Here is an 18,612-nt window from a genome sequence, read left to right as displayed (position 1 = left end):
CCCGAGGCTGCGGCTGCCCTTCAGCAACCCAGCCGCGGCCTGCTTTCGACATCACAGCCCCAGCTCCCTTCAGGGAACGCTGCAGCAGAGATGCCCACGTCCAGGAAGGCATTATCCTTGCTCTTTACCAGGACTAAACTACTCAAACAGGAAAAACGAGACCAGCAGCACCTCTTCTCTGAGACAGCTGCTTTGTCTGTACCTGCGGTATTCAGGAGAAGAGAGGGAAGAATGTCAGACTCCCACTTCATGCTTGGCAAAAGATCATCGAGTCATTTCCAAGGCCTCAAAAACAAAAAAAGTCATCAAGTGATTTCCAAGGCCTCCTACTCTTCCGGGGCGTAAGAAAGTCTCTCCCTAGTCTGCCTGTGAGGAGATGCTGGAAGAAGAAAGGGTGAAAAAGCAGCTAAAGAGGGGGCACCTGGAGTTGAACCAGGGACCTCTTGATCTGCAGTCAAATGCTCTACCACTGAGCTATACCCCCTGGATCAACACCTTCCACAAGGAGATTTCAAAAACATTCCTAGAGAGACAGACAACTTTTTAGGTCCACTGCTTACATTCCTGTCCTTCACAGCCCCCTGTGCTGCACCTTCATGGGCCTGCCAAAGGCTGTACACGGAGTTAAATATAATAAAGTATGTTAAATATTATTATGACCAAGAATTAAGAACGGAGACAAGTACACACAGACAGGAAGAAGTTTCTCACACACTGCACAACCCCTGCAGTTTCCTAACACTCAGAGCCTCAGTACCTGGAGTGCTGACGCTCAGAAAGCAGCCTTCACTGCACAGCCCGAGCTCACGAGCCCCAAGAAGAGCTCTCCATCTTCTTTCTGTGACCAATTTTGGCAAAAGGAAGGGGAAGGTGAAGAAAAGAGGGGGCACCTGGAGTTGAACCAGGGACCTCTTGATCTGCAGTCAAATGCTCTACCACTGAGCTATACCCCCTGGATCAACACCTTCCACAAGGAGATTTCAAAAACATTCCTAGAGAGACAGACAACTTTTTAGGTACACTGGTTAGACTCCTTCACCTGACAGCCCCGTGCATCTTAATGGACCGGACAAAGGGTGAACAGGGAATTAAATACAATAGACTATGATAAATATGATTACGACCAAGAATTAAGAACGGAGACAAGTACCCACAGACGTCGAGTAGTTTCTCACACAGTGCACAACCCTTGCAGTTTCCTAACAGTCAGAGCCTCAGTACCTGGAGTGCTGACGCTCAGAAAGCAGCCTTCACTGCACAGCCCGAGCTCACGAGCCCCAAGAAGAGCTCTCCATCTTCTTTCTGTGAAGAATTTTGGCAAAAGGAAGGGGGAAGGAGACGAAAAGAGGGGGCACCTGGAGTTGAACCAGGGACCTCTTGATCTGCAGTCAAATGCTCTACCACTGAGCTATACCCCCTGGGTGCACACTCTCACAAGGAGCAATACAAATAACTTCATCTATTACGCTCAGGGTTTATGTCCACTGCCTAGATTCTTCTATGTGGCAGCACTCTCTTTTGCACGCTAATGTACAAGCAAAACTGTGCACAGAGAGCTCCTGCAGACAATCGGGAGACAAACGCACACAGACAGGGTCTCATTACGCACACAAACTAGATCCCCAGCACTTTCCTCATTGAGCAAAACAACGACTGCTATGGCCACGCAACGACCGTTGCGTCTTTGCTTCATCACTGGCACGGATACTGATTTTCACGGGAAGCGTTTAGTGGAGTGCTCAGTAGCTTGAACACGGAAGCCGAGAGACCTGCCTTCCGTGCACAGCACAAGCACAGCGGATCCAAAAGTGAGGAGGAACGCTGCTCGTACTTTTCCTGGAAAAAGCACAACCCAAAGGGGGCACCTGGAGTTGAACCAGGGACCTCTTGATCTGCAGTCAAATGCTCTACCACTGAGCTATACCCCCTGGATCAACACCTTCCACAAGGAGGTTTCAAAAACATTCCTAGAGAGACAGACAACTTTTTAGGTCCACTGCTTACATTCCTGTCCTTCACAGCCCCCTGTGCTGCACCTTCATGGGCCTGCCAAAGGCTGTACACGGAGTTAAATATAATAAAGTATGTTAAATATTATTATGACCAAGAATTAAGAACGGAGACAAGTACACACAGACAGGAAGAAGTTTCTCACACACTGCACAACCCCTGCAGTTTCCTAACACTCAGAGCCTCAGTACCTGGAGTGCTGATGCTCAGAAAACAGCCTTCACTGCACAGCCCGAGCTCACGAGCCCCAAGAAGAGCTCTCCATCTTCTTTCTGTGACCAATTTTGGCAAAAGGAAGGGGGAAGGTGAAGAAAAGAGGGGGCACCTGGAGTTGAACCAGGGACCTCTTGATCTGCAGTCAAATGCTCTGCCCCTGAGCTATACCCCCACCTCGGCAGCACTGCCAGGTACGGCTCCTTGCGGGCAGTCACCAGGCGGCTCCGCTGCATTCCACTGCCTGCGCTCACCGCACCGGCACTGCTGCCTCTCCTGCACAACCGACCTCGCCTTACCCCTCCTCTTACCTTAAACGCCACCCCCGGTCTCTCGCCACACTTGCAGACAGGCTCCTGGGGGCCAAGCTCATGAATTCCCAGTTCTTCTTCTCTAAAATGGCCCATCGTGCGGAAGGAAAATACGTCAAAACACCGACAAAGGCACTCGGCTGCACCTCTGTTCATTCTCGGGGTGTGCCCTGCCCTTAGAGAGCACACCAGCCTCGATGAGGAATTGCCTGCCACAACACCGCCCACGCTGCCCACAGCCTCTCTCTCTTCCCCAGCTGGCTGCCCAGGGGCCGGGGACAGGGACAAACAAACGCCCAAAGCATTTCATCCAACTAGCGTGCCATGCCCGCCTCGCAAAAAGTCTTCACGGCTCAAAAATCCAGCACAAGCTCTTCACATACATCAAGGGAGAACACCTTTATTTTAGTGGTGGCTCCTTACTCACAAGCAGGTCTCTGCATCTCTCCCCAGGCCTGAGGAACAGCTCCTTCATCAGCACTGGACTGGAGAGACGGTCACCGCTCAGAAAGAGATCGACTTCAGCCACAGGTTTGGAGCGCTGCGGTGACGGCCAGAGCGCCCGCTGTACCCTTCCGCGGGTTCCGGGTCTGCTGGGAAGAAGCCACAACCGCTCGCCTGCTCCGGGGAACGGCCTGGAGAGAAGAGAGCCGCCCTCAGTCCATCCAAGTCCCTTTCCAGGTTTCCCCTCCCCACCTGCTGCCCGTGCACAGCTCCCGAGTATCCGGCAGGAACGTCTCAGAAACAGTTTTTAGGCCACAATATTTTGCACATTCATGGTGGTTAGGCCAAACAGCTGTTCAAAAACACCCAGATTCATTTTTACGTGACTCAAGCAAAGCATTGCACTCCAGACAACCCCACCTCACGAGCCGTGAGTAGGACACGTACCTGCACCCCGCAAACTCCTGTTCACGTACCTCTGTTCCACCTCGCAGCCATGGAACGAATCCACTAGCCAGCCCTCCCTCCGTGCACGACCGCAGCGCTGCAAGAAAGAGAGGAAGAACCAAAATCGAGGACTGAAACAGGCTGCAGTAACGGGGCTAGGAGAAATCACGCAGGAGCCGGAGGAACAGGGCACATCTTTGAGGAGAGGCAGATTTTTGTGCCCACTGCAAAGTGTTGCATTCTAAAGCGATTTGGAACAGGGCTGTACAGAGAAATAAGCCTGAGAGCTGGCTCCATACTACTCAAGTGCCCGGCAGTGCAGCTCCTGCTTCCCTACAAGCATCTCCAGCAGCAGAAAAGGAGGAAGTAAAGAAGATGTGGAGACAGGAATCGTTACATCTCGCAGGACAGCTTCACCTGATCATCCCTGGTACATCCACCCCAACTTCTCTTTTCCTACTGCAAACACGAGCATTTTCTTTTCGATCACAGGCTTCTCAAGTGTGACGGAGTTTCAGGCACTAGCCTCTGAAGGTGAGAAACATCAAGCGCGCATTTCCATAGAAAGGGAAACATTTTAGCCTCAGACACGTTCAACTCTCGAGCCCTGGCAAGAGAACTTTTATTTAATGTGAAGCTATGTGTCACAGCTACAGAAAGACACAGCTGATATTCAACTTAATGAATCTCTTTCATTAAGTTCATCTTCATTAAGGAAGAAGTAAAGGACCTGCCCCTTCTACATAAACGGTGCCACGTGACTAATTGCCTAATGACACTTCACCGCCCGCTCGTAGCAGAGCCGGGACAGTTACAAAGAAAGCCCCAGGCCAGTTTCAAGAAAGCTTCCCTGCGCACAACCTCCTCCGGGCAGAAGACAGCAACAACATCGCGAAGACGAACACCTACCTCGGGGGCACCGGCAGCCCCCGCAGCCCCTCACCGGAGGGCGCCCACGTCCCCAGCGCATCGCCACGGCTCCTCCAGCTCCTTCCGCTCGGCCCCAGGCTTCTGCTCGGCTTTCCACACCTTCTCCACATTGCGCAGGGTCTGCGGGTGCCAGCTCTTCTTCAGGTTCTGCAGGAGGGCGCAGACAGCACCGGGACCGTTCACACAGGGCCGCCAAACCCCGCCCGCCGGTCCCCACACGCCCTCCCTCGCCCGGAGCCACGGGCAAGGGCCCGCTCGGAGCCGCCGCGCCGCCCCCCACCCTTGCGACCCCGCGGGCGAGGCCCGCAGAACGGCACACGCTTCCCCGCGCCCCACCGAGGCCCGCTCGGACCCACGGCCCCGCTGCCACAGACGGGGAACGGCCGCAGGCCCCGGCCGACCCGCGCCTCCCGGGCCCGCTGCCCGCCTGGCAGCGAGCCCGAGCCCAGCCCGGCACCCGGAGCCCCGGGACAGACTCGCAGCCCCGCCCGGCGCGGCCCGGCTCCCCCCGGGACCGGCACCCTCCTCACCAGGTCGCCTCCCCCCATCGCGGCGCCGCGCGGCGCCCGGCCGCGCGCTTCCCCGCGGCTACCGGGCCTGCACGGGCGTCATCACCACGCGCCGCGGCGCCGCCTCTGCCGCGCCGCGCGGCCCAGAGCTCACTGCCGCCGCGGCGCGGCGCGGCGCTGCGGGCAGGCGCCAAGATGGCGGATGGCAGCAGGGCACGGCCGGCCCCGCCGCGCCAGCCGATGCGTGCCCTGGGGAAACAGGAAAGAGGGAAAGCGCCAGCCTGAGCTCCCCGGCTGAAGGAGCAGGTTGACCCGCGTGCGGCACACGGGGCGCCGCTGTCCCCGCGGGTGCGGTGTCCCCGGCGCCGCCGGTCCCGAAAGGGCAGGGCCTGGTGCCGCTGTGAGCGGGCCTGCGGGTTGTTTTCTTTCCCACACCAGCGGCCGATACCCCGAGGGCCGGCGCTCAGACTGGGGCGGCCCTGAGCGAAAGCTCTCCCGTGCGCTCACCCCGCTGCCTTCATCAAGGCCGGTCCGGGGCTCCGTCGGCTCTGGGGGCGGCCCGGGCGGGGTTAGAACCGGCCACCTCCCGGTTCCCAGCCCGGCGCGTTGCCCCTGAGCCGGCTCTTCCCGCCAAACGCCTCCCCGACGCCTCCCCGCGCCGGGGGCGCGGCTCAGGGGTAGAGCGTCCGGCTGCGGGGCCGCAGCTTGCCGGTTCGAGCCCCGGGGACCCCACAGCCGTACCCGAGGCTGCGGCTGCCCTTCAGCAACCCAGCCGCGGCCTGCTTTCGACATCACAGCCCCAGCTCCCTTCAGGGAACGCTGCAGCAGAGATGCCCACGTCCAGGAAGGCATTATCCTTGCTCTTTACCAGGACTAAACTACTCAAACAGGAAAAACGAGACCAGCAGCACCTCTTCTCTGAGACAGCTGCTTTGTCTGTACCTGCGGTATTCAGGAGAAGAGAGGGAAGAATGTCAAACTCCCACTTCATGCTTGGCAAAAGATCATCGAGTCATTTCCAAGGCCTCAAAAACAAAAAAAGTCATCAAGTGATTTCCAAGGCCTCCTACTCTTCAGAGGGGTAAGAAAGTCTCTCCCTAGTCTGCCTGTGAGGAGATGCTGGAAGAAGAAAGGGTGAAAAAGCAGCTAAAGAGGGGGCACCTGGAGTTGAACCAGGGACCTCTTGATCTGCAGTCAAATGCTCTACCACTGAGCTATACCCCCTGGATCAACACCTTCCACAAGGAGATTTCAAAAACATTCCTAGAGAGACAGACAACTTTTTAGGTACACTGGTTAGACTCCTTCACCTGACAGCCCCGTGCATCTTAATGGACCGGACAAAGGGTGAACAGGGAATTAAATACAATAGACTATGATAAATATGATTACGACCAAGAATTAAGAACGGAGACAAGTACCCACAGACATCGAGTAGTTTCTCACACAGTGCACAACCCTTGCAGTTTCCTAACAGTCAGAGCCTCAGTACCTGGAGTGCTGACGCTCAGAAAGCAGCCTTCACTGCACAGCCCGAGCTCACGAGCCCCAAGAAGAGCTCTCCATCTTCTTTCTGTGAAGAATTTTGGCAAAAGGAAGGGGGAAGGAGACGAAAAGAGGGGGCACCTGGAGTTGAACCAGGGACCTCTTGATCTGCAGTCAAATGCTCTACCACTGAGCTATACCCCCTGGGTGCACACTCTCACAAGGAGCAATACAAATAACTTCATCTATTACGCTCAGGGTTTATGTCCACTGCCTAGATTCTTCTATGTGGCAGCACTCTCTTTTGCACGCTAATGTACAAGCAAAACTGTGCACAGAGAGCTCCTGCAGACAATCGGGAGACAAACGCACACAGACAGGGTCTCATTACGCACACAAACTAGATCCCCAGCACTTTCCTCATTGAGCAAAACAACGACTGCTATGGCCACGCAACGACCGTTGCGTCTTTGCTTCATCACTGGCACGGATACTGATTTTCACGGGAAGCGTTTAGTGGAGTGCTCAGTAGCTTGAACACGGAAGCCGAGAGACCTGCCTTCCGTGCACAGCACAAGCACAGCGGATCCAAAAGTGAGGAGGAACGCTGCTCGTACTTTTCCTGGAAAAAGCACAACCCAAAGGGGGCACCTGGAGTTGAACCAGGGACCTCTTGATCTGCAGTCAAATGCTCTACCACTGAGCTATACCCCCTGGATCAACACCTTCCACAAGGAGGTTTCAAAAACATTCCTAGAGAGACAGACAACTTTTTAGGTCCACTGCTTACATTCCTGTCCTTCACAGCCCCCTGTGCTGCACCTTCATGGGCCTGCCAAAGGCTGTACACGGAGTTAAATATAATAAAGTATGTTAAATATTATTATGACCAAGAATTAAGAACGGAGACAAGTACACACAGACAGGAAGAAGTTTCTCACACACTGCACAACCCCTGCAGTTTCCTAACACTCAGAGCCTCAGTACCTGGAGTGCTGATGCTCAGAAAGCAGCCTTCACTGCACAGCCCGAGCTCACGAGCCCCAAGAAGAGCTCTCCATCTTCTTTCTGTGACCAATTTTGGCAAAAGGAAGGGGGAAGGTGAAGAAAAGAGGGGGCACCTGGAGTTGAACCAGGGACCTCTTGATCTGCAGTCAAATGCTCTACCACTGAGCTATACCCCCTGGATCAACACCTTCCACAAGGAGGTTTCAAAAACATTCCTAGAGAGACAGACAACTTTTTAGGTCCACTGCTTACATTCCTGTCCTTCACAGCCCCCTGTGCTGCACCTTCATGGGCCTGCCAAAGGCTGTACACGGAGTTAAATATAATAAAGTATGTTAAATATTATTATGACCAAGAATTAAGAACGGAGACAAGTACACACAGACACCGACTGGTTTCTCACACACTGCACAACCCTTGCAGTTTCCTAACACTCAGAGCCTCAGTACCTGGAGTGCTGACACTCAGAAAGCAGCCTTCACTGCACAGCCCGAGCTCACGAGCCCCAAGAAGAGCTCTCCATCTTCTTTCTGTGAAGAATTTTGGCAAAAGGAAGGGGGAAGGAGACGAAAAGAGGGGGCACCTGGAGTTGAACCAGGGACCTCTTGATCTGCAGTCAAATGCTCTACCACTGAGCTATACCCCCCGGGTGTGCACCTTGCAACTCACCAACAAAACAACCTTTTTCACTGTGCTCTTCCCCAGTCTTTGCCTTCGCTCTTCCATAGCAATCAAATCCTGCTGCAGAAATGGCAACGCTGAAATGCAACAGCAGCGCAGACGCTGAGGCCCTGCACTCCAACACACAACACAGACGCTGCCCCCGCTCTTCATTTACCGGGCAACCTCGGCCCCGTTCCTCTCTTTCCTCTCCTAGCTGCAGCCGGTTCTCTCCCAATAGACTGTAACTCGGCACAGCAAGTGCCTTAGAGCCTTTGACGCCTTCCCCGTGCGTTCTAGCTCCGACTGTAACATGAAAAAGAATTACGGGGAGAGGAAGCTGAGCTGATCTTCCCGCTTAGCCTTCCAGTGAGCAAACACCCCAAAATGCCAAGAAAAAGCACATTCCCAGGGGGCACCCGGATTTGAACCGGGGACCTCTTGATCTGCAGTCAAATGCTCTACCACTGAGCTATACCCCCACCTGCCACGCACCTGCCCCCCACAAACCGCCCTCTGAGTCAGGAGCACAGCAAAGCACAGCACAGCAAATCAATCCCAGGACGAGGAGCAGCTTCTCACGGAATACTGCTCTCTCTCCTCACAAACACCCCTCTGCCTCTCCCCTTCTCCTGTGGGCATCTACTCCTTCACCTCTGCCCAGCACCCCATCAAACGGAGGACGCAGCCTGCAGACGGTCTGTGGGAAAAGCATTGAAATAAAGAGCTCCAGAGCAACAGATTCTGGAAAAAAAGGAAGGGGAAGGGAGGGGGCACCCGGATTTGAACCGGGGACCTCTTGATCTGCAGTCAAATGCTCTGCCCCTGAGCTATACCCCCACCTCGGCAGCACTGCCAGGTACGGCTCCTTGCGGGCAGTCACCAGGCGGCTCCGCTGCATTCCACTGCCTGCGCTCACCGCACCGGCACCGCTGCCTCTCCTGCACAACCGACCTCGCCTTACCCCTCCTCTTACCTTAAACGCCACCCCCGGTCTCTCGCCACACTTGCAGACAGGCTCCTGGGGGCCAAGCTCATGAATTCCCAGTTCTTCTTCTCTAAAACGGCCCATCGTGCGGAAGGAAAATACGTCAAAACACCGACAAAGGCACTCGGCTGCACCTCTGTTCATTCTCGGGGTGTGCCCTGCCCTTAGAGAACACACCAGCCTCGATGAGGAATTGCCTGCCACAACACCGCCCACGCTGCCCACAGCCTCTCTCTCTTCCCCAGCTGGCTGCCCAGGGGCCGGGGACAGGGACAAACAAACGCCCAAAGCATTTCATCCAACTAGCGTGCCATGCCCGCCTCGCAAAAAGTCTTCACGACTCAAAAATCCAGCACAAGCTCTTCACATACATCAAGGGAGAACACCTTTATTTTAGTGGTGGCTCCTTACTCACAAGCAGGTCTCTGCATCTCTCCCCAGGCCTGAGGAACAGCTCCTTCATCAGCACTGGACTGGAGAGACGGTCACCGCTCAGAAAGAGATCGACTTCAGCCACAGGTTTGGAGCGCTGCGGTGACGGCCAGAGCGCCCGCTGTACCCTTCCGCGGGTTCCGGGTCTGCTGGGAAGAAGCCACAACCGCTCGCCTGCTCCGGGGAACGGCCTGGAGAGAAGAGAGCCGCCCTCAGTCCATCCAAGTCCCTTTCCAGGTTTCCCCTCCCCACCTGCTGCCCGTGCACAGCTCCCGAGTATCCAGCAGGAACGTCTCAGAAACAGTTTTTAGGCCACAATATTTTGCAGATTCATGGCGGTTAGGCCAAACAGCTGTTCAAAAACACCACCACTTTACGAACCACTGCAAGAGTCTGGTGCTTTTGTCCATCATTACCTATGTTTCTGCTCCAAATTCTCTGAGGCTTTGCTCCCTTTACCACCCTCCTTCCTCTGCTATAGCCTGCCTGCACTGAAAACATTGGGAGTAGCACAAATGTACCTCAGAATTCTCTAAGGGAGAAGCGAAGCATGCTCTGGCACAGGTAAACACCAGCGCAGATGGAGGCAAGCCCAACCACACCAGGGGCTGCCTGAGGTCCAAGTTGCAGCCAGCCCCAGGAGCCACAGGGGGAGCAGCACCCCATTACCTGCCCTGTGGCCCCCAGCAGCACGCGTGGTGGGGTCAGTCTGGGTGTTACAGGGCACCAGGGCCACAATACCCAGGACAAAGTCACCCCTATTTTTACTTGCGAGCACAGGTACAGGGGCCCCTAGTGGCCCTTGCTCAGGAGGGCCGGAAAACACGCTGACCCGCACTTCACACCCAAACACGCTCCTTTCTCTGCTTCAGCCAGAGGAGCACCAGGAAAAATCACAGGCAACCTCACGTAGCATAAGGAGCTTTTGCGTAGACATACCTTCCGACTCTGATCTCGAAGTCTTTCAGCTGATCTTGAAAGTTCAGCTCACCCCTCCTACCTGCGATTAAGTCAGTGATCTCAGGGCCTGTTTCACCACTGATGGAGGTTGAGAGGCATGTGCTTCAGCCACAACCTCAGCCAGCAGCAGTGGGATTGATGTGTCCTCGCACATCTTCAGCAAGGTCTAACAAACATTCTTCCAGAGCTCCCTGTCCAGAATGAACTCTGCAGCTCATGGGACAGATCAGTTTCAGGCAGTATTTCTACCCCCCCCCCCCCAGCCCCCAAACCAGACCAGTATCTCTTAAGCATTTAAATTGCCCATTCTGGAAGAAAATTCCAGACCTACGATTTTGAGAGCCCCTGTACGAAGGCTTCTTGTAGAAAGGCTTTGGGAGACACCTCCCAGTTTCTATTTGTGCATACCTAAATTGGATGAATTCAGTCAGTATTGCTAAAGTTTAAGTCATTCCAGTGCAACCCCCTTCCAGATATTTTCCAGTAGTACAGGAACCTGCCTGAAAAAAGAGACTTATCATTGCATATTGAAACTCCAAATCCCATTTTCCCGCCGAAGTGTACATCCACACAAGGAGTTCCGTAAAAAGGTTTCCCAGAACTAACTCCCTCATTTTAACATTGTCCTGCTCAGCAGAGGAGGGCGCTTTGGCAAGAAAGACACTTATTTGGTACAAGGACTTTTATTTTATCTCTACGAAGATAAACGTGTTTATGCAATGCTTCCTGCATTGGAGGCTATCCTGGGCCACAGATCTGCACACTCCTTAGCCACAGGGCCTGTGATGGCGGAGCCTGGAAAAGAGAAAAAGATGACAACCCATTAGAGGGCTGAGTAGGTGCACAGATTGTTCAGGGCAACATTTTACATGAACGCTAGCTCAGCCCGATTGCGCTCTCCTGAGTCTGAGGAGAATTCGGGTCCTTTTGCCCGGGAGACTGCAGCCCTCTGACTGGCAATGCCGACCTACCACCCCTCTCCACGTTCCCCTTTCTCCCCATGCACCAGGATTCTTGTCCGTACCTTTCATTTCACCTTTATTATTTACTATCACTCCTGCGTTGTCTTCAAAATAGAGGAACACCCCATCTTTTCTCCTGTACGATTTCCGCTGCCGAATGACCACTGCTGGATGGACTGCAAAGAGAAACGAGCAGCTCAGTATCACAAACATCAGGTTAACCACAGTCCAGCAACAGACAGCCCGGAGGAACTGTTCTGCCGCAGCATCCAACTCGGTGCACGCGTTTGGGAGGTTGTTTGTTTTTTTTCATCTCATATTTGCAGTGCTGCGCTAAGAGAAGCTACGGTTTATAGTCAACAGTACACTTAAAACTGTGTAACACTTACAGCTGCGTCTACACTTGGACAATTCCGTTTTTTTACCACTTCCCCACCTTTATTTCTGAACATACGATCAATTCACAGACAATATTCAGCAAGAACTCCTCCCTTCCCCTCCAGAGCAGCAGTAAACCTTCTTTTCCAAGGCAGAATGTCACACCGCTGATTGAAACAAACAGCACAAGCTGCCACTTCACCCAAAAGCGATGCCTTTGCTCTGCCCTTCCACGACAACTCGCTAAGCCACTGCACACAGACCCAGCGAGTGCTTTTCAGAAGGGTGGAGGTGATGCTCCTGAGATTCAGTGCCCACCTTCTGCACCAGTTTGAGGGAGGAATCGTGCTCCCTTTCGATGAGCGGCTTGTCTCTCCATCCCTCGAAGGAGGGACGCTACAGCGCAGGCAGGCTCTCGGCAGGAGCTGCCCGTTGGTGCGGCAGGACTCACTGCTCCTCTCCACACTCACCCTTCTTCCTCAGCTCTGGCTTGCCCTTCTTGACGGTAGCCATCACCATGTCGCCCACGCCAGCCGCCGGCAGCCTGTTCAGGCGCCCCTTGATCCCCTTCACGGAGATGATGTACAAGTTCTTGGCACCTGCGGAGAGAGGCACCGGCATTACCCAGCCTGTCCGGGAAGACGGTTTCCCTGTCAAATCACCGACTGAAGCAAACAGCATGGGCTGCCGCTTCACCCCAAAGTGCCACCATCGCTGTCTCCTTCCACCACACCCCACCGAGCCACAAGCCCAAACCCAACAAGAGCTTTTCAGAAGGAAAACTGGTTTTTTACGAACTCGTTCGACAGCTGGTTGCCCTCTGCGTTACAACGGGCGTCTCCTTCCTCGGCTCAAGCCCCAGACGCGGGCGGAGGGACACGGCGGCGGCCACGCTCACCTGTGTTGTCCGCGCAGTTGATCACAGCTCCCACCGGGAGACCGAGGGAGATGCGGAACTTCGCACCGGAGGAACCGCCGCGTCCTGCGGGCCGAGAAGAAGATTAAAACCCCGGCGACGGAGCGCAAACGGGCTCCAGGCAGCGGGGGGCCAGCCCGGCCTGCACCTCCCCGGGAGGTGTTAGGGACACCGGCTGCGGCCTCCGCTCCCAGCCGGGGCCGGACACCGCTCCCCGGGCCCCAGCTCCGCCAGACCCAGCCCGAGCAGCGATCCGGGCGCCCGCCGCCCCGGGATGCCGCGGGGCGTCGGATGGAGCCGGATACCGGCACCCCCCTCACCTCGCTTCGACATCTTGGCGCCGGAAGAGAAGGAGGCGCGCGGAGGACGCCGGGATATGGGGCCGCCCCGCCCCTCCCGCTCTGCCGGACGTCACGTGGCGAGGCCGGCCGGCCCGCCTCACGTGGCGGCGGGGGAGTCACGTGGCGCTGGCGGCGGGGGCCCGAGGCGCCCCCTAGAGGCGGCGGTGAGCGGCACCCCCGGTACCGGCAGCACCGGGAGGGGACGGGAGGGGCGGAGCCGCGGCCCCCTCAGGGCTGCGCTCCCCGCTCCCCACGCGTGCCACGGGCTGGTTCGGAGCGGACGCTGCGGTGCGCCGCGGACACGGATAACGGGGAAGGCTCTCGGACCGGTCCCCGCCGGCAATAATTTGGGGCGAAAAGCCTTCTTTTCACGTTTTTGGTTGCGGGGAAGGGGAGAAAAGGAAGTAAAGGAAAAAGGGGTGCGGGAATAAAACGAGGGGGCACCCGGATTTGAACCGGGGACCTCTTGATCTGCAGTCAAATGCTCTGCCACTGAGCTATACCCCCGCCCGGCGACAGCTCCACTCCTCGCCGCCTTCCCGCCGCTGCCGCCGGGCCGCTGCCGCAGCGGGACTACCGGGTACGACCTCCCCCTTCCCCGGTGCCCCTCGCACCACGGGGGCTGCGGGGACATTCGCCCGGAGCCGCCGAGCAGGAGGGTCTGGTGGACGGGGTCGCCCCCTCCCGACGGGCACTTTGGGGACCGGCAAAAGCCCGGGCTGGCGAGGAGCCGCCCGCGGGGGTTTGGGGACCAAGAGCGCGAGCAGAAAAGCAGAAGCGAGAGCAGTAATTCGTTATTTTCCAAGCTGGTGAAAAACATGTGCAGGCTGCCGAGTTATGCCCACGATTCCTGGCTCCTGCCGGGAGCAGCGGTAGCAGGAGAGCGGCCGCAGCGTCCTGCGTCTCTCGCCAGGCTCTTGACAGCGAGTCAAAAAATGAATTTTTCTGTGTTATCAAGAAGGAATTGCCCTTGTTTGGGTTCTGTCTCCACGTGTTTATTTCAGCCCTAGTGATTCTGCAAATTCCAGTGTAATTTAATCACAAAGTGAAAGAGATTTTTGCCTAGTGGCACTAAATGATTTTTTATTTACTCAGGGATTGCCTAAATCTAATTTCAGGAGGAAAGCACAAGCGATGCTGCTTGTAATATTTCATCTACCTGCTCCTCTGAGCGCTCTGTGTAGAGCTAAGAAAGCATCCTGACAGCCTGAAAGCCAATAACAAGAAATACATGTTTAAGATAATAACTTCAGAAAGCAAAGAGGTATCCTGCCATTTCATGGCTATAAAATCAACCACTAACAGTAAACGCGTGATTTGTAGCTGATGCGAGACGAGTACTGGAGCACTGTCTGGCATTACAACGTAAATGTATTGCAATGCAGCGCTACCTGGCACATCTCTTCAAGCTGGGTCCCGGGATATCAGCTCGCACCCATCGCCCGTGCAAAGTCCCCAGGAGGAAAGCGCAGGCCACGCTGCAGCGTCGACCCAATCGAGGGGCCGGGTGCTTCGGATACCAGACGTGATGCAGCTCATGAAAAGAAAAAAGAGAAAGAAAAACTGCAGCTGGAGCCGGGCCTTGGCAGAGCGATGCCCTCGGCCGCCCCCAGGAATCGCTCAGGGGTGAGGCTGAACCGGTGGTGTACACCCAAAAAGTCTGGGTGGTGAAGAGCCTCCCTCACCCCGCAGCGTCTCCCGAGCCAAGAGAGGAAAAACCACCCACAGCATCCCGAAGAGCTGGATAAGCAGAAAAGCGCGTCTTATTTTAAGCTGCGATGGGCCAGGAAAGGGTGGGAGGCTGTTTCGGGGGGCTGGGAAGTGTTGGGTGAGGTGATCAGAAAGGGAAGGAGTGGGCGCCTTTGTGAGAGGATCAGAGAAGCTGCTTTTAAAACGAAGGAAGCCAATTTTAAGCTGCATCCTGAAATGAATAAGGGGGAAGAGAGCCGAGCGCAGCCTCGTTTGATGTGGGTGTGCTTTATTAAAGCCTGCCTGCAAACAGCGATTGCTGAGGCTTGTTCTTTTCTAACAGGCTTTGGGAAGGGGAATTAAGGTGTCATTATCTCCCGATAGAAATTGAATTAATGTTCTTACTGAGGCTTTTGTAATGTAATAACCCGAATCAACCGGAGTCGATGCTGACTCGCCGCACGTCACTGCGGAAGGGCCGTCCTGCACGCGCAGGAAGGACCCGCACGCACCGGGGCTGTGCGTTACCCCACGGGGCTGGAGCCGGCCTTGCAGAGGTCGAGATGCTTCTGCTCATGTTCGTGTCGATGCATTTCAAGAAAATGACGCTAAAAATTTCAACGCGGTTGGGAATTGGATTTGATAACCGCCTTGCCAAGCGTAGACCCAGAGATGAGGGATGCTCCCTCTCGCCCACGCGGGTCTCTGACCTGCCTTTCGTGGATCATTTCCCGTTAAAAAACAAGTCGTTATTTCTCACACCTCTGCTTTGCACCTCGAGGCGACTCGGTGCTAAGCACCCAACGGGGCAACTTCCCGAAGGGAGAGAGCTCGCCAAACCACCACGGCTCTCCTCGCCCTGCAGCAGCGCGGGGCTGTCACGGTGTGTCGGTTTGTTTTTTTTTTTTTTTTCCGGCTGCGTCACGCAAAATTATATAGGTGGAATCACGCGTGGGAGCGGCGGGGAGTGCGGGGGGGGAAAAAAAAAAGAAAATCCAAATTTGAGGGGGCACCCGGATTTGAACCAGGGACCTCTTGATCTGCAGTCAAATGCTCTACCACTGAGCTATACCCCCGGCTGCCGCCACAACCGCCGGGCGCTCGCTTACTGCGGCCCCCCCCCCGTGCGCACGCGTGGCACTTTGCACGCGTGCACGGCTGCCCCCCGCCCCCCCCCGTTCCACGCGCGGACGCCGCGTCCGCGGCGTCCGCGCGTGGAACGGCGGGGGGGGGGGGGTGGGTTGCCAGCGCTCCCGCCCACACCGCGCTTTGCGCGCCGCGGGGCGGCGAGGGTGTACGTGTGCGTGCACGCGCGCGTGGGTGGGCGCCACGCCCCCGCGCGCGTGCCCCCGGTGCCCCTCCCCTTCCCCCCCGCCCCCGGTCTATTTAGGGTGGCGGCGGGGCGGGCGGAGGCTCAGAAGCAGCGGCAGCACCGGGTGGGAGCGAACCCTGAGTTTCAGCCATGAACCCCAACTGCGCCCGCTGCGGCAAGATCGTCTACCCCACCGAGAAGGTGAACTGCCTGGATAAGGTGAGTGCCACGCCCGTGGGGGGCGGGGGGTGTCCCCCGTGGGGGGGGGCAGGGGTCTGTGAGCTCTCCCGTGGGGCTCCCCTGGGGTGGGGTGGTCTCCCCATCCCACTCCCTGTGGGGTATCTCCACGCCGCCTACCCCTATCTCAGAGTCCTAGGGCTCGCCCTACTGTGGGACCCCGGTTATCCCGTGGGATCGGGACCCACGCTCCTTCCAGCCCCGGGGTACCGGAGGTGCCGCCTCCTCGTACCGCGCCGGGGGACGTGGACGGGAGCCCTCTACCCGAGCGGTTGCCGGCAGCGTCCGGGCCTTTTCCTTATATATAATTAAAAGGCAGCAGCAGCCCCAGCCTCGCGGGAAGCTGCAGCCGGGCGCCTGCGGAGCAAAGCAACAGTTAACGCTTCCCCTGAAGCTGGGAACCTCATCTGGTTTGCATTAACCGAGCTTTTTTTTTTTGTATTTTCATCTTCTATCCCAATTGATACTTCTCTGTTCCAGAACTCAAGCTGTCTAGTTTGTGCTGCCTGCCTTAACGGAGTGCGCAAGTGCTTTGAGTGTCTCTTTTTTTTTTTTTTTGGAGGGTTTTCCCATCAAAAATAAAGCTCCGATGAAGCCTGTCTCTGCCGGTGCTGGAGGTGAGGTCTGGCGGCGGTGGTGTCTCCATCCCCGGTGCTACACGGTTCCCGTGGGATTTGCCTCCGAATTAACCCCTCCTGGAGAGCCGAGCCGCCCTCCTCCCCCTCCTCTTCCAGGCTTTTGGGACGACCAGTTTAGGGACTAAAAAAAGTAACTTGAAGAATGCGTGGATCTCGGCAGCGGCATTCCTGAGCTTCAGCAGACCCTGTTGCTCGCATTTTTAACAGATGATGTTTCTTCCTGAAGCTGGGAATGGCTTGAAGCTGAACTATCAGCCCTGTGTCCCAGGGACCGTCCTGGCTGTTCAGAGCAGTGAAGTGGCTCTGTCTTCTGGAGCCTGTGCTGGCCTCCAGTAGCTGCAGGGTATCCAAATTGTGGATAATTCAAATTATGGATAATTGGAAGGGAGCTGGGGGGGACACGACCCGTTGCTTCCTCCTGCTCAGCCACTGTCTGGGGCTTGTGCTGCTTCTGAGCTGGCAATTGTGTGTTGCCATGAGGGCATGACTGATGTGCGTCCTGAGGCAGCGTATTGTAGCTGTTTGGGAGCAGGCAGGAGGCTGCAGTCATCATCTTGTACTTCTAGGGCTCTTATTAGCTTTCTCTTGCTACAAATCATTGCATGGTCAGCCTTGCAATACAGCAGACCCCTAACCAAATGGCTTCCCCCCCCGCCAACTCCCCTTGTGTTAATTTTTCCTGGGGTTTCTGGCTGGTGAGGTGGCAGCTGGAAAAGCCTACCCATGTCCCGTAAAAGCACGGGATAAGCACGGTGTTATTAGGGTGGCTGTCCCCCTGATTTTGCTCTACCCTGAGCAAAGTCGAAAGGGCAGTTCTGGCGTTGTTTGCATAAGCGCTGCTAGCACTGAAGTTGAACCGCAGGCAGCAATAATGAAAGGCTTCTGGGAGGAGAAGTGTGCACGTCGCTGCCTTTAAGCTTTCAGTGCCTGTGCTGGTGTGTTGATAAGCAGATGTACTTGGTTTTCTCCTGGTAGTGAAATCAGGAAAGTCTGTTTCCCTTCTAAGATTTACAGCAAATGAGGAAAACTTGCTGCTTCATCAGACTTTACAAATGCAGCGCAGCAGCTAGAGAAGCGAGACTGCCCGCTGACAGCTCCGACTTGGGCAAAACTCTGCCTGCGAGTTCTGCCTCTTGACTTTTCACATCGTCACCTTGCGAAAGGCAAATGCCCTTCTCGGGCTCGGGGAAATGGGGGGTGTTCCCTTCCCCCAGGCCTCCTTGCCAGCTCTCCAGATAAGGTGCTGGGTGGTGTGGCTGGCTTCCGCTGGGGAAGTGACATCTCCTGTGCCGCCCGTTGCTGGAGTGGGTGTCGCAGGGTTTGGTGGTTGCAGCTGCAACTGCTGAACCCACATCAAGCTGATGTCAGACGACTTTTTCTAAAATGAGTAGAAGTTAGAATTAGCTGTTACGGTGCATTAAACCCGATCAAGGATTTGCCTTCAGCCCAAGGAGTGTCTCCTTGTGTTGTCCTCTAACCCTTGAGTCTCAAGTGATGCTTGCTCCCAGGTGTGGAGCAGTGGCTTTGCTTGCTGGAGGGATGTTGTGCGGCCGTAGCTGTGAGCTATAAATGGATTTGCCAACATGTGCTGTGGCTGTGAGCTCTGTCCCCAGGACTAGTCTGCTGTGAGTGGCAAAGTTGCTTAAAGGGTTCCATCTCTCCAAGAGCAGCCTGCCTGGACTGCAGCCAGCGTGCTTCTCGTAGAGTACAGCCTGCTGGGACATGGGGTGAGCTGAGCTGTG

The 18,612-nt window shown here is 55.8% G+C and overlaps 2 protein-coding genes, 1 long non-coding RNA gene and 15 other non-coding genes across 20 annotated transcripts in view; 1 reads left to right on the top strand and 17 right to left on the bottom strand.

The window, feature by feature from the left end:
- Window positions 1-412: 412 nt before the first annotated feature.
- On the bottom strand, window positions 413-484 carry TRNAC-GCA (transfer RNA cysteine (anticodon GCA)). Its single transcript has one exon. It is a non-coding gene; the product is annotated as a tRNA-Cys (tRNA).
- Window positions 485-881: 397 nt separating this feature from the next.
- On the bottom strand, window positions 882-953 carry TRNAC-GCA (transfer RNA cysteine (anticodon GCA)). The gene has a single exon. It is a non-coding gene; the product is annotated as a tRNA-Cys (tRNA).
- Window positions 954-1,346: 393 nt separating this feature from the next.
- On the bottom strand, window positions 1,347-1,418 carry TRNAC-GCA (transfer RNA cysteine (anticodon GCA)). Its single transcript has one exon. It is a non-coding gene; the product is annotated as a tRNA-Cys (tRNA).
- Window positions 1,419-1,856: 438 nt separating this feature from the next.
- TRNAC-GCA (transfer RNA cysteine (anticodon GCA)) lies at window positions 1,857-1,928 on the bottom strand. Its single transcript has one exon. It is a non-coding gene; the product is annotated as a tRNA-Cys (tRNA).
- Window positions 1,929-2,326: 398 nt separating this feature from the next.
- Window positions 2,327-2,398, bottom strand: TRNAC-GCA (transfer RNA cysteine (anticodon GCA)). The gene has a single exon. It is a non-coding gene; the product is annotated as a tRNA-Cys (tRNA).
- A 513-nt stretch (window positions 2,399-2,911) lies between these two features.
- Window positions 2,912-5,503, bottom strand: LOC140662506 (uncharacterized). 3 transcript variants are annotated; one of them, XR_012046103.1, is made up of 4 exons: window positions 5,372-5,503; window positions 4,335-4,502; window positions 3,455-3,522; window positions 2,912-3,169 (listed from the first exon to the last, which is right to left on the bottom strand). It is a non-coding gene; the product is annotated as an uncharacterized lncRNA (long non-coding RNA). The 3 variants fall into 3 exon arrangements; XR_012046104.1 differs by lacking the exon at window positions 5,372-5,503 and adding an exon at window positions 4,948-5,011; XR_012046102.1 differs by lacking the exon at window positions 5,372-5,503 and adding an exon at window positions 4,886-4,988.
- A 513-nt stretch (window positions 5,504-6,016) lies between these two features.
- On the bottom strand, window positions 6,017-6,088 carry TRNAC-GCA (transfer RNA cysteine (anticodon GCA)). Its single transcript has one exon. It is a non-coding gene; the product is annotated as a tRNA-Cys (tRNA).
- A 393-nt stretch (window positions 6,089-6,481) lies between these two features.
- TRNAC-GCA (transfer RNA cysteine (anticodon GCA)) lies at window positions 6,482-6,553 on the bottom strand. The gene has a single exon. It is a non-coding gene; the product is annotated as a tRNA-Cys (tRNA).
- Window positions 6,554-6,991: 438 nt separating this feature from the next.
- On the bottom strand, window positions 6,992-7,063 carry TRNAC-GCA (transfer RNA cysteine (anticodon GCA)). The gene has a single exon. It is a non-coding gene; the product is annotated as a tRNA-Cys (tRNA).
- A 398-nt stretch (window positions 7,064-7,461) lies between these two features.
- TRNAC-GCA (transfer RNA cysteine (anticodon GCA)) lies at window positions 7,462-7,533 on the bottom strand. The gene has a single exon. It is a non-coding gene; the product is annotated as a tRNA-Cys (tRNA).
- Window positions 7,534-7,931: 398 nt separating this feature from the next.
- Window positions 7,932-8,003, bottom strand: TRNAC-GCA (transfer RNA cysteine (anticodon GCA)). The gene has a single exon. It is a non-coding gene; the product is annotated as a tRNA-Cys (tRNA).
- A 424-nt stretch (window positions 8,004-8,427) lies between these two features.
- TRNAC-GCA (transfer RNA cysteine (anticodon GCA)) lies at window positions 8,428-8,499 on the bottom strand. The gene has a single exon. It is a non-coding gene; the product is annotated as a tRNA-Cys (tRNA).
- A 286-nt stretch (window positions 8,500-8,785) lies between these two features.
- Window positions 8,786-8,857, bottom strand: TRNAC-GCA (transfer RNA cysteine (anticodon GCA)). The gene has a single exon. It is a non-coding gene; the product is annotated as a tRNA-Cys (tRNA).
- A 2,204-nt stretch (window positions 8,858-11,061) lies between these two features.
- On the bottom strand, window positions 11,062-13,054 carry RPL23 (ribosomal protein L23). The gene is made up of 5 exons (XM_072886144.1): window positions 12,974-13,054; window positions 12,636-12,719; window positions 12,208-12,336; window positions 11,422-11,535; window positions 11,062-11,192 (listed from the first exon to the last, which is right to left on the bottom strand). The coding sequence occupies exons 1-5, from the start codon at window positions 12,984-12,986 to the stop codon at window positions 11,110-11,112; spliced, it is 423 nt and encodes a 140-aa protein (XP_072742245.1). The 5' UTR covers window positions 12,987-13,054; the 3' UTR covers window positions 11,062-11,109.
- LOC140662675 (small nucleolar RNA SNORA21) lies at window positions 11,892-12,024 on the bottom strand. Its single transcript, XR_012046147.1, has one exon. It is a non-coding gene; the product is annotated as a small nucleolar RNA SNORA21 (small nucleolar RNA).
- Window positions 13,055-13,429: 375 nt separating the features above from the next.
- On the bottom strand, window positions 13,430-13,501 carry TRNAC-GCA (transfer RNA cysteine (anticodon GCA)). The gene has a single exon. It is a non-coding gene; the product is annotated as a tRNA-Cys (tRNA).
- Window positions 13,502-15,687: 2,186 nt separating this feature from the next.
- On the bottom strand, window positions 15,688-15,759 carry TRNAC-GCA (transfer RNA cysteine (anticodon GCA)). Its single transcript has one exon. It is a non-coding gene; the product is annotated as a tRNA-Cys (tRNA).
- Window positions 15,760-16,061: 302 nt separating this feature from the next.
- Window positions 16,062-18,612, top strand: part of LASP1 (LIM and SH3 protein 1) — a 35,359-nt gene continuing 32,808 nt past the window's right edge. Inside the window, exon 1 of the mRNA XM_072886120.1 lies at window positions 16,062-16,214. Within this exon, the coding sequence (XP_072742221.1) occupies window positions 16,146-16,214 (69 nt within the window). The 5' untranslated portion in view covers window positions 16,062-16,145. The remainder of the gene's footprint in view (window positions 16,215-18,612) is intronic.

Source organism: Ciconia boyciana, chromosome 22 (genome assembly GCF_034638445.1).
Source record: "Ciconia boyciana chromosome 22, ASM3463844v1, whole genome shotgun sequence".
NCBI lineage: Eukaryota > Metazoa > Chordata > Aves > Ciconiiformes > Ciconiidae > Ciconia > Ciconia boyciana.
This window is presented reverse-complemented; position numbering and strand designations above follow the sequence as displayed.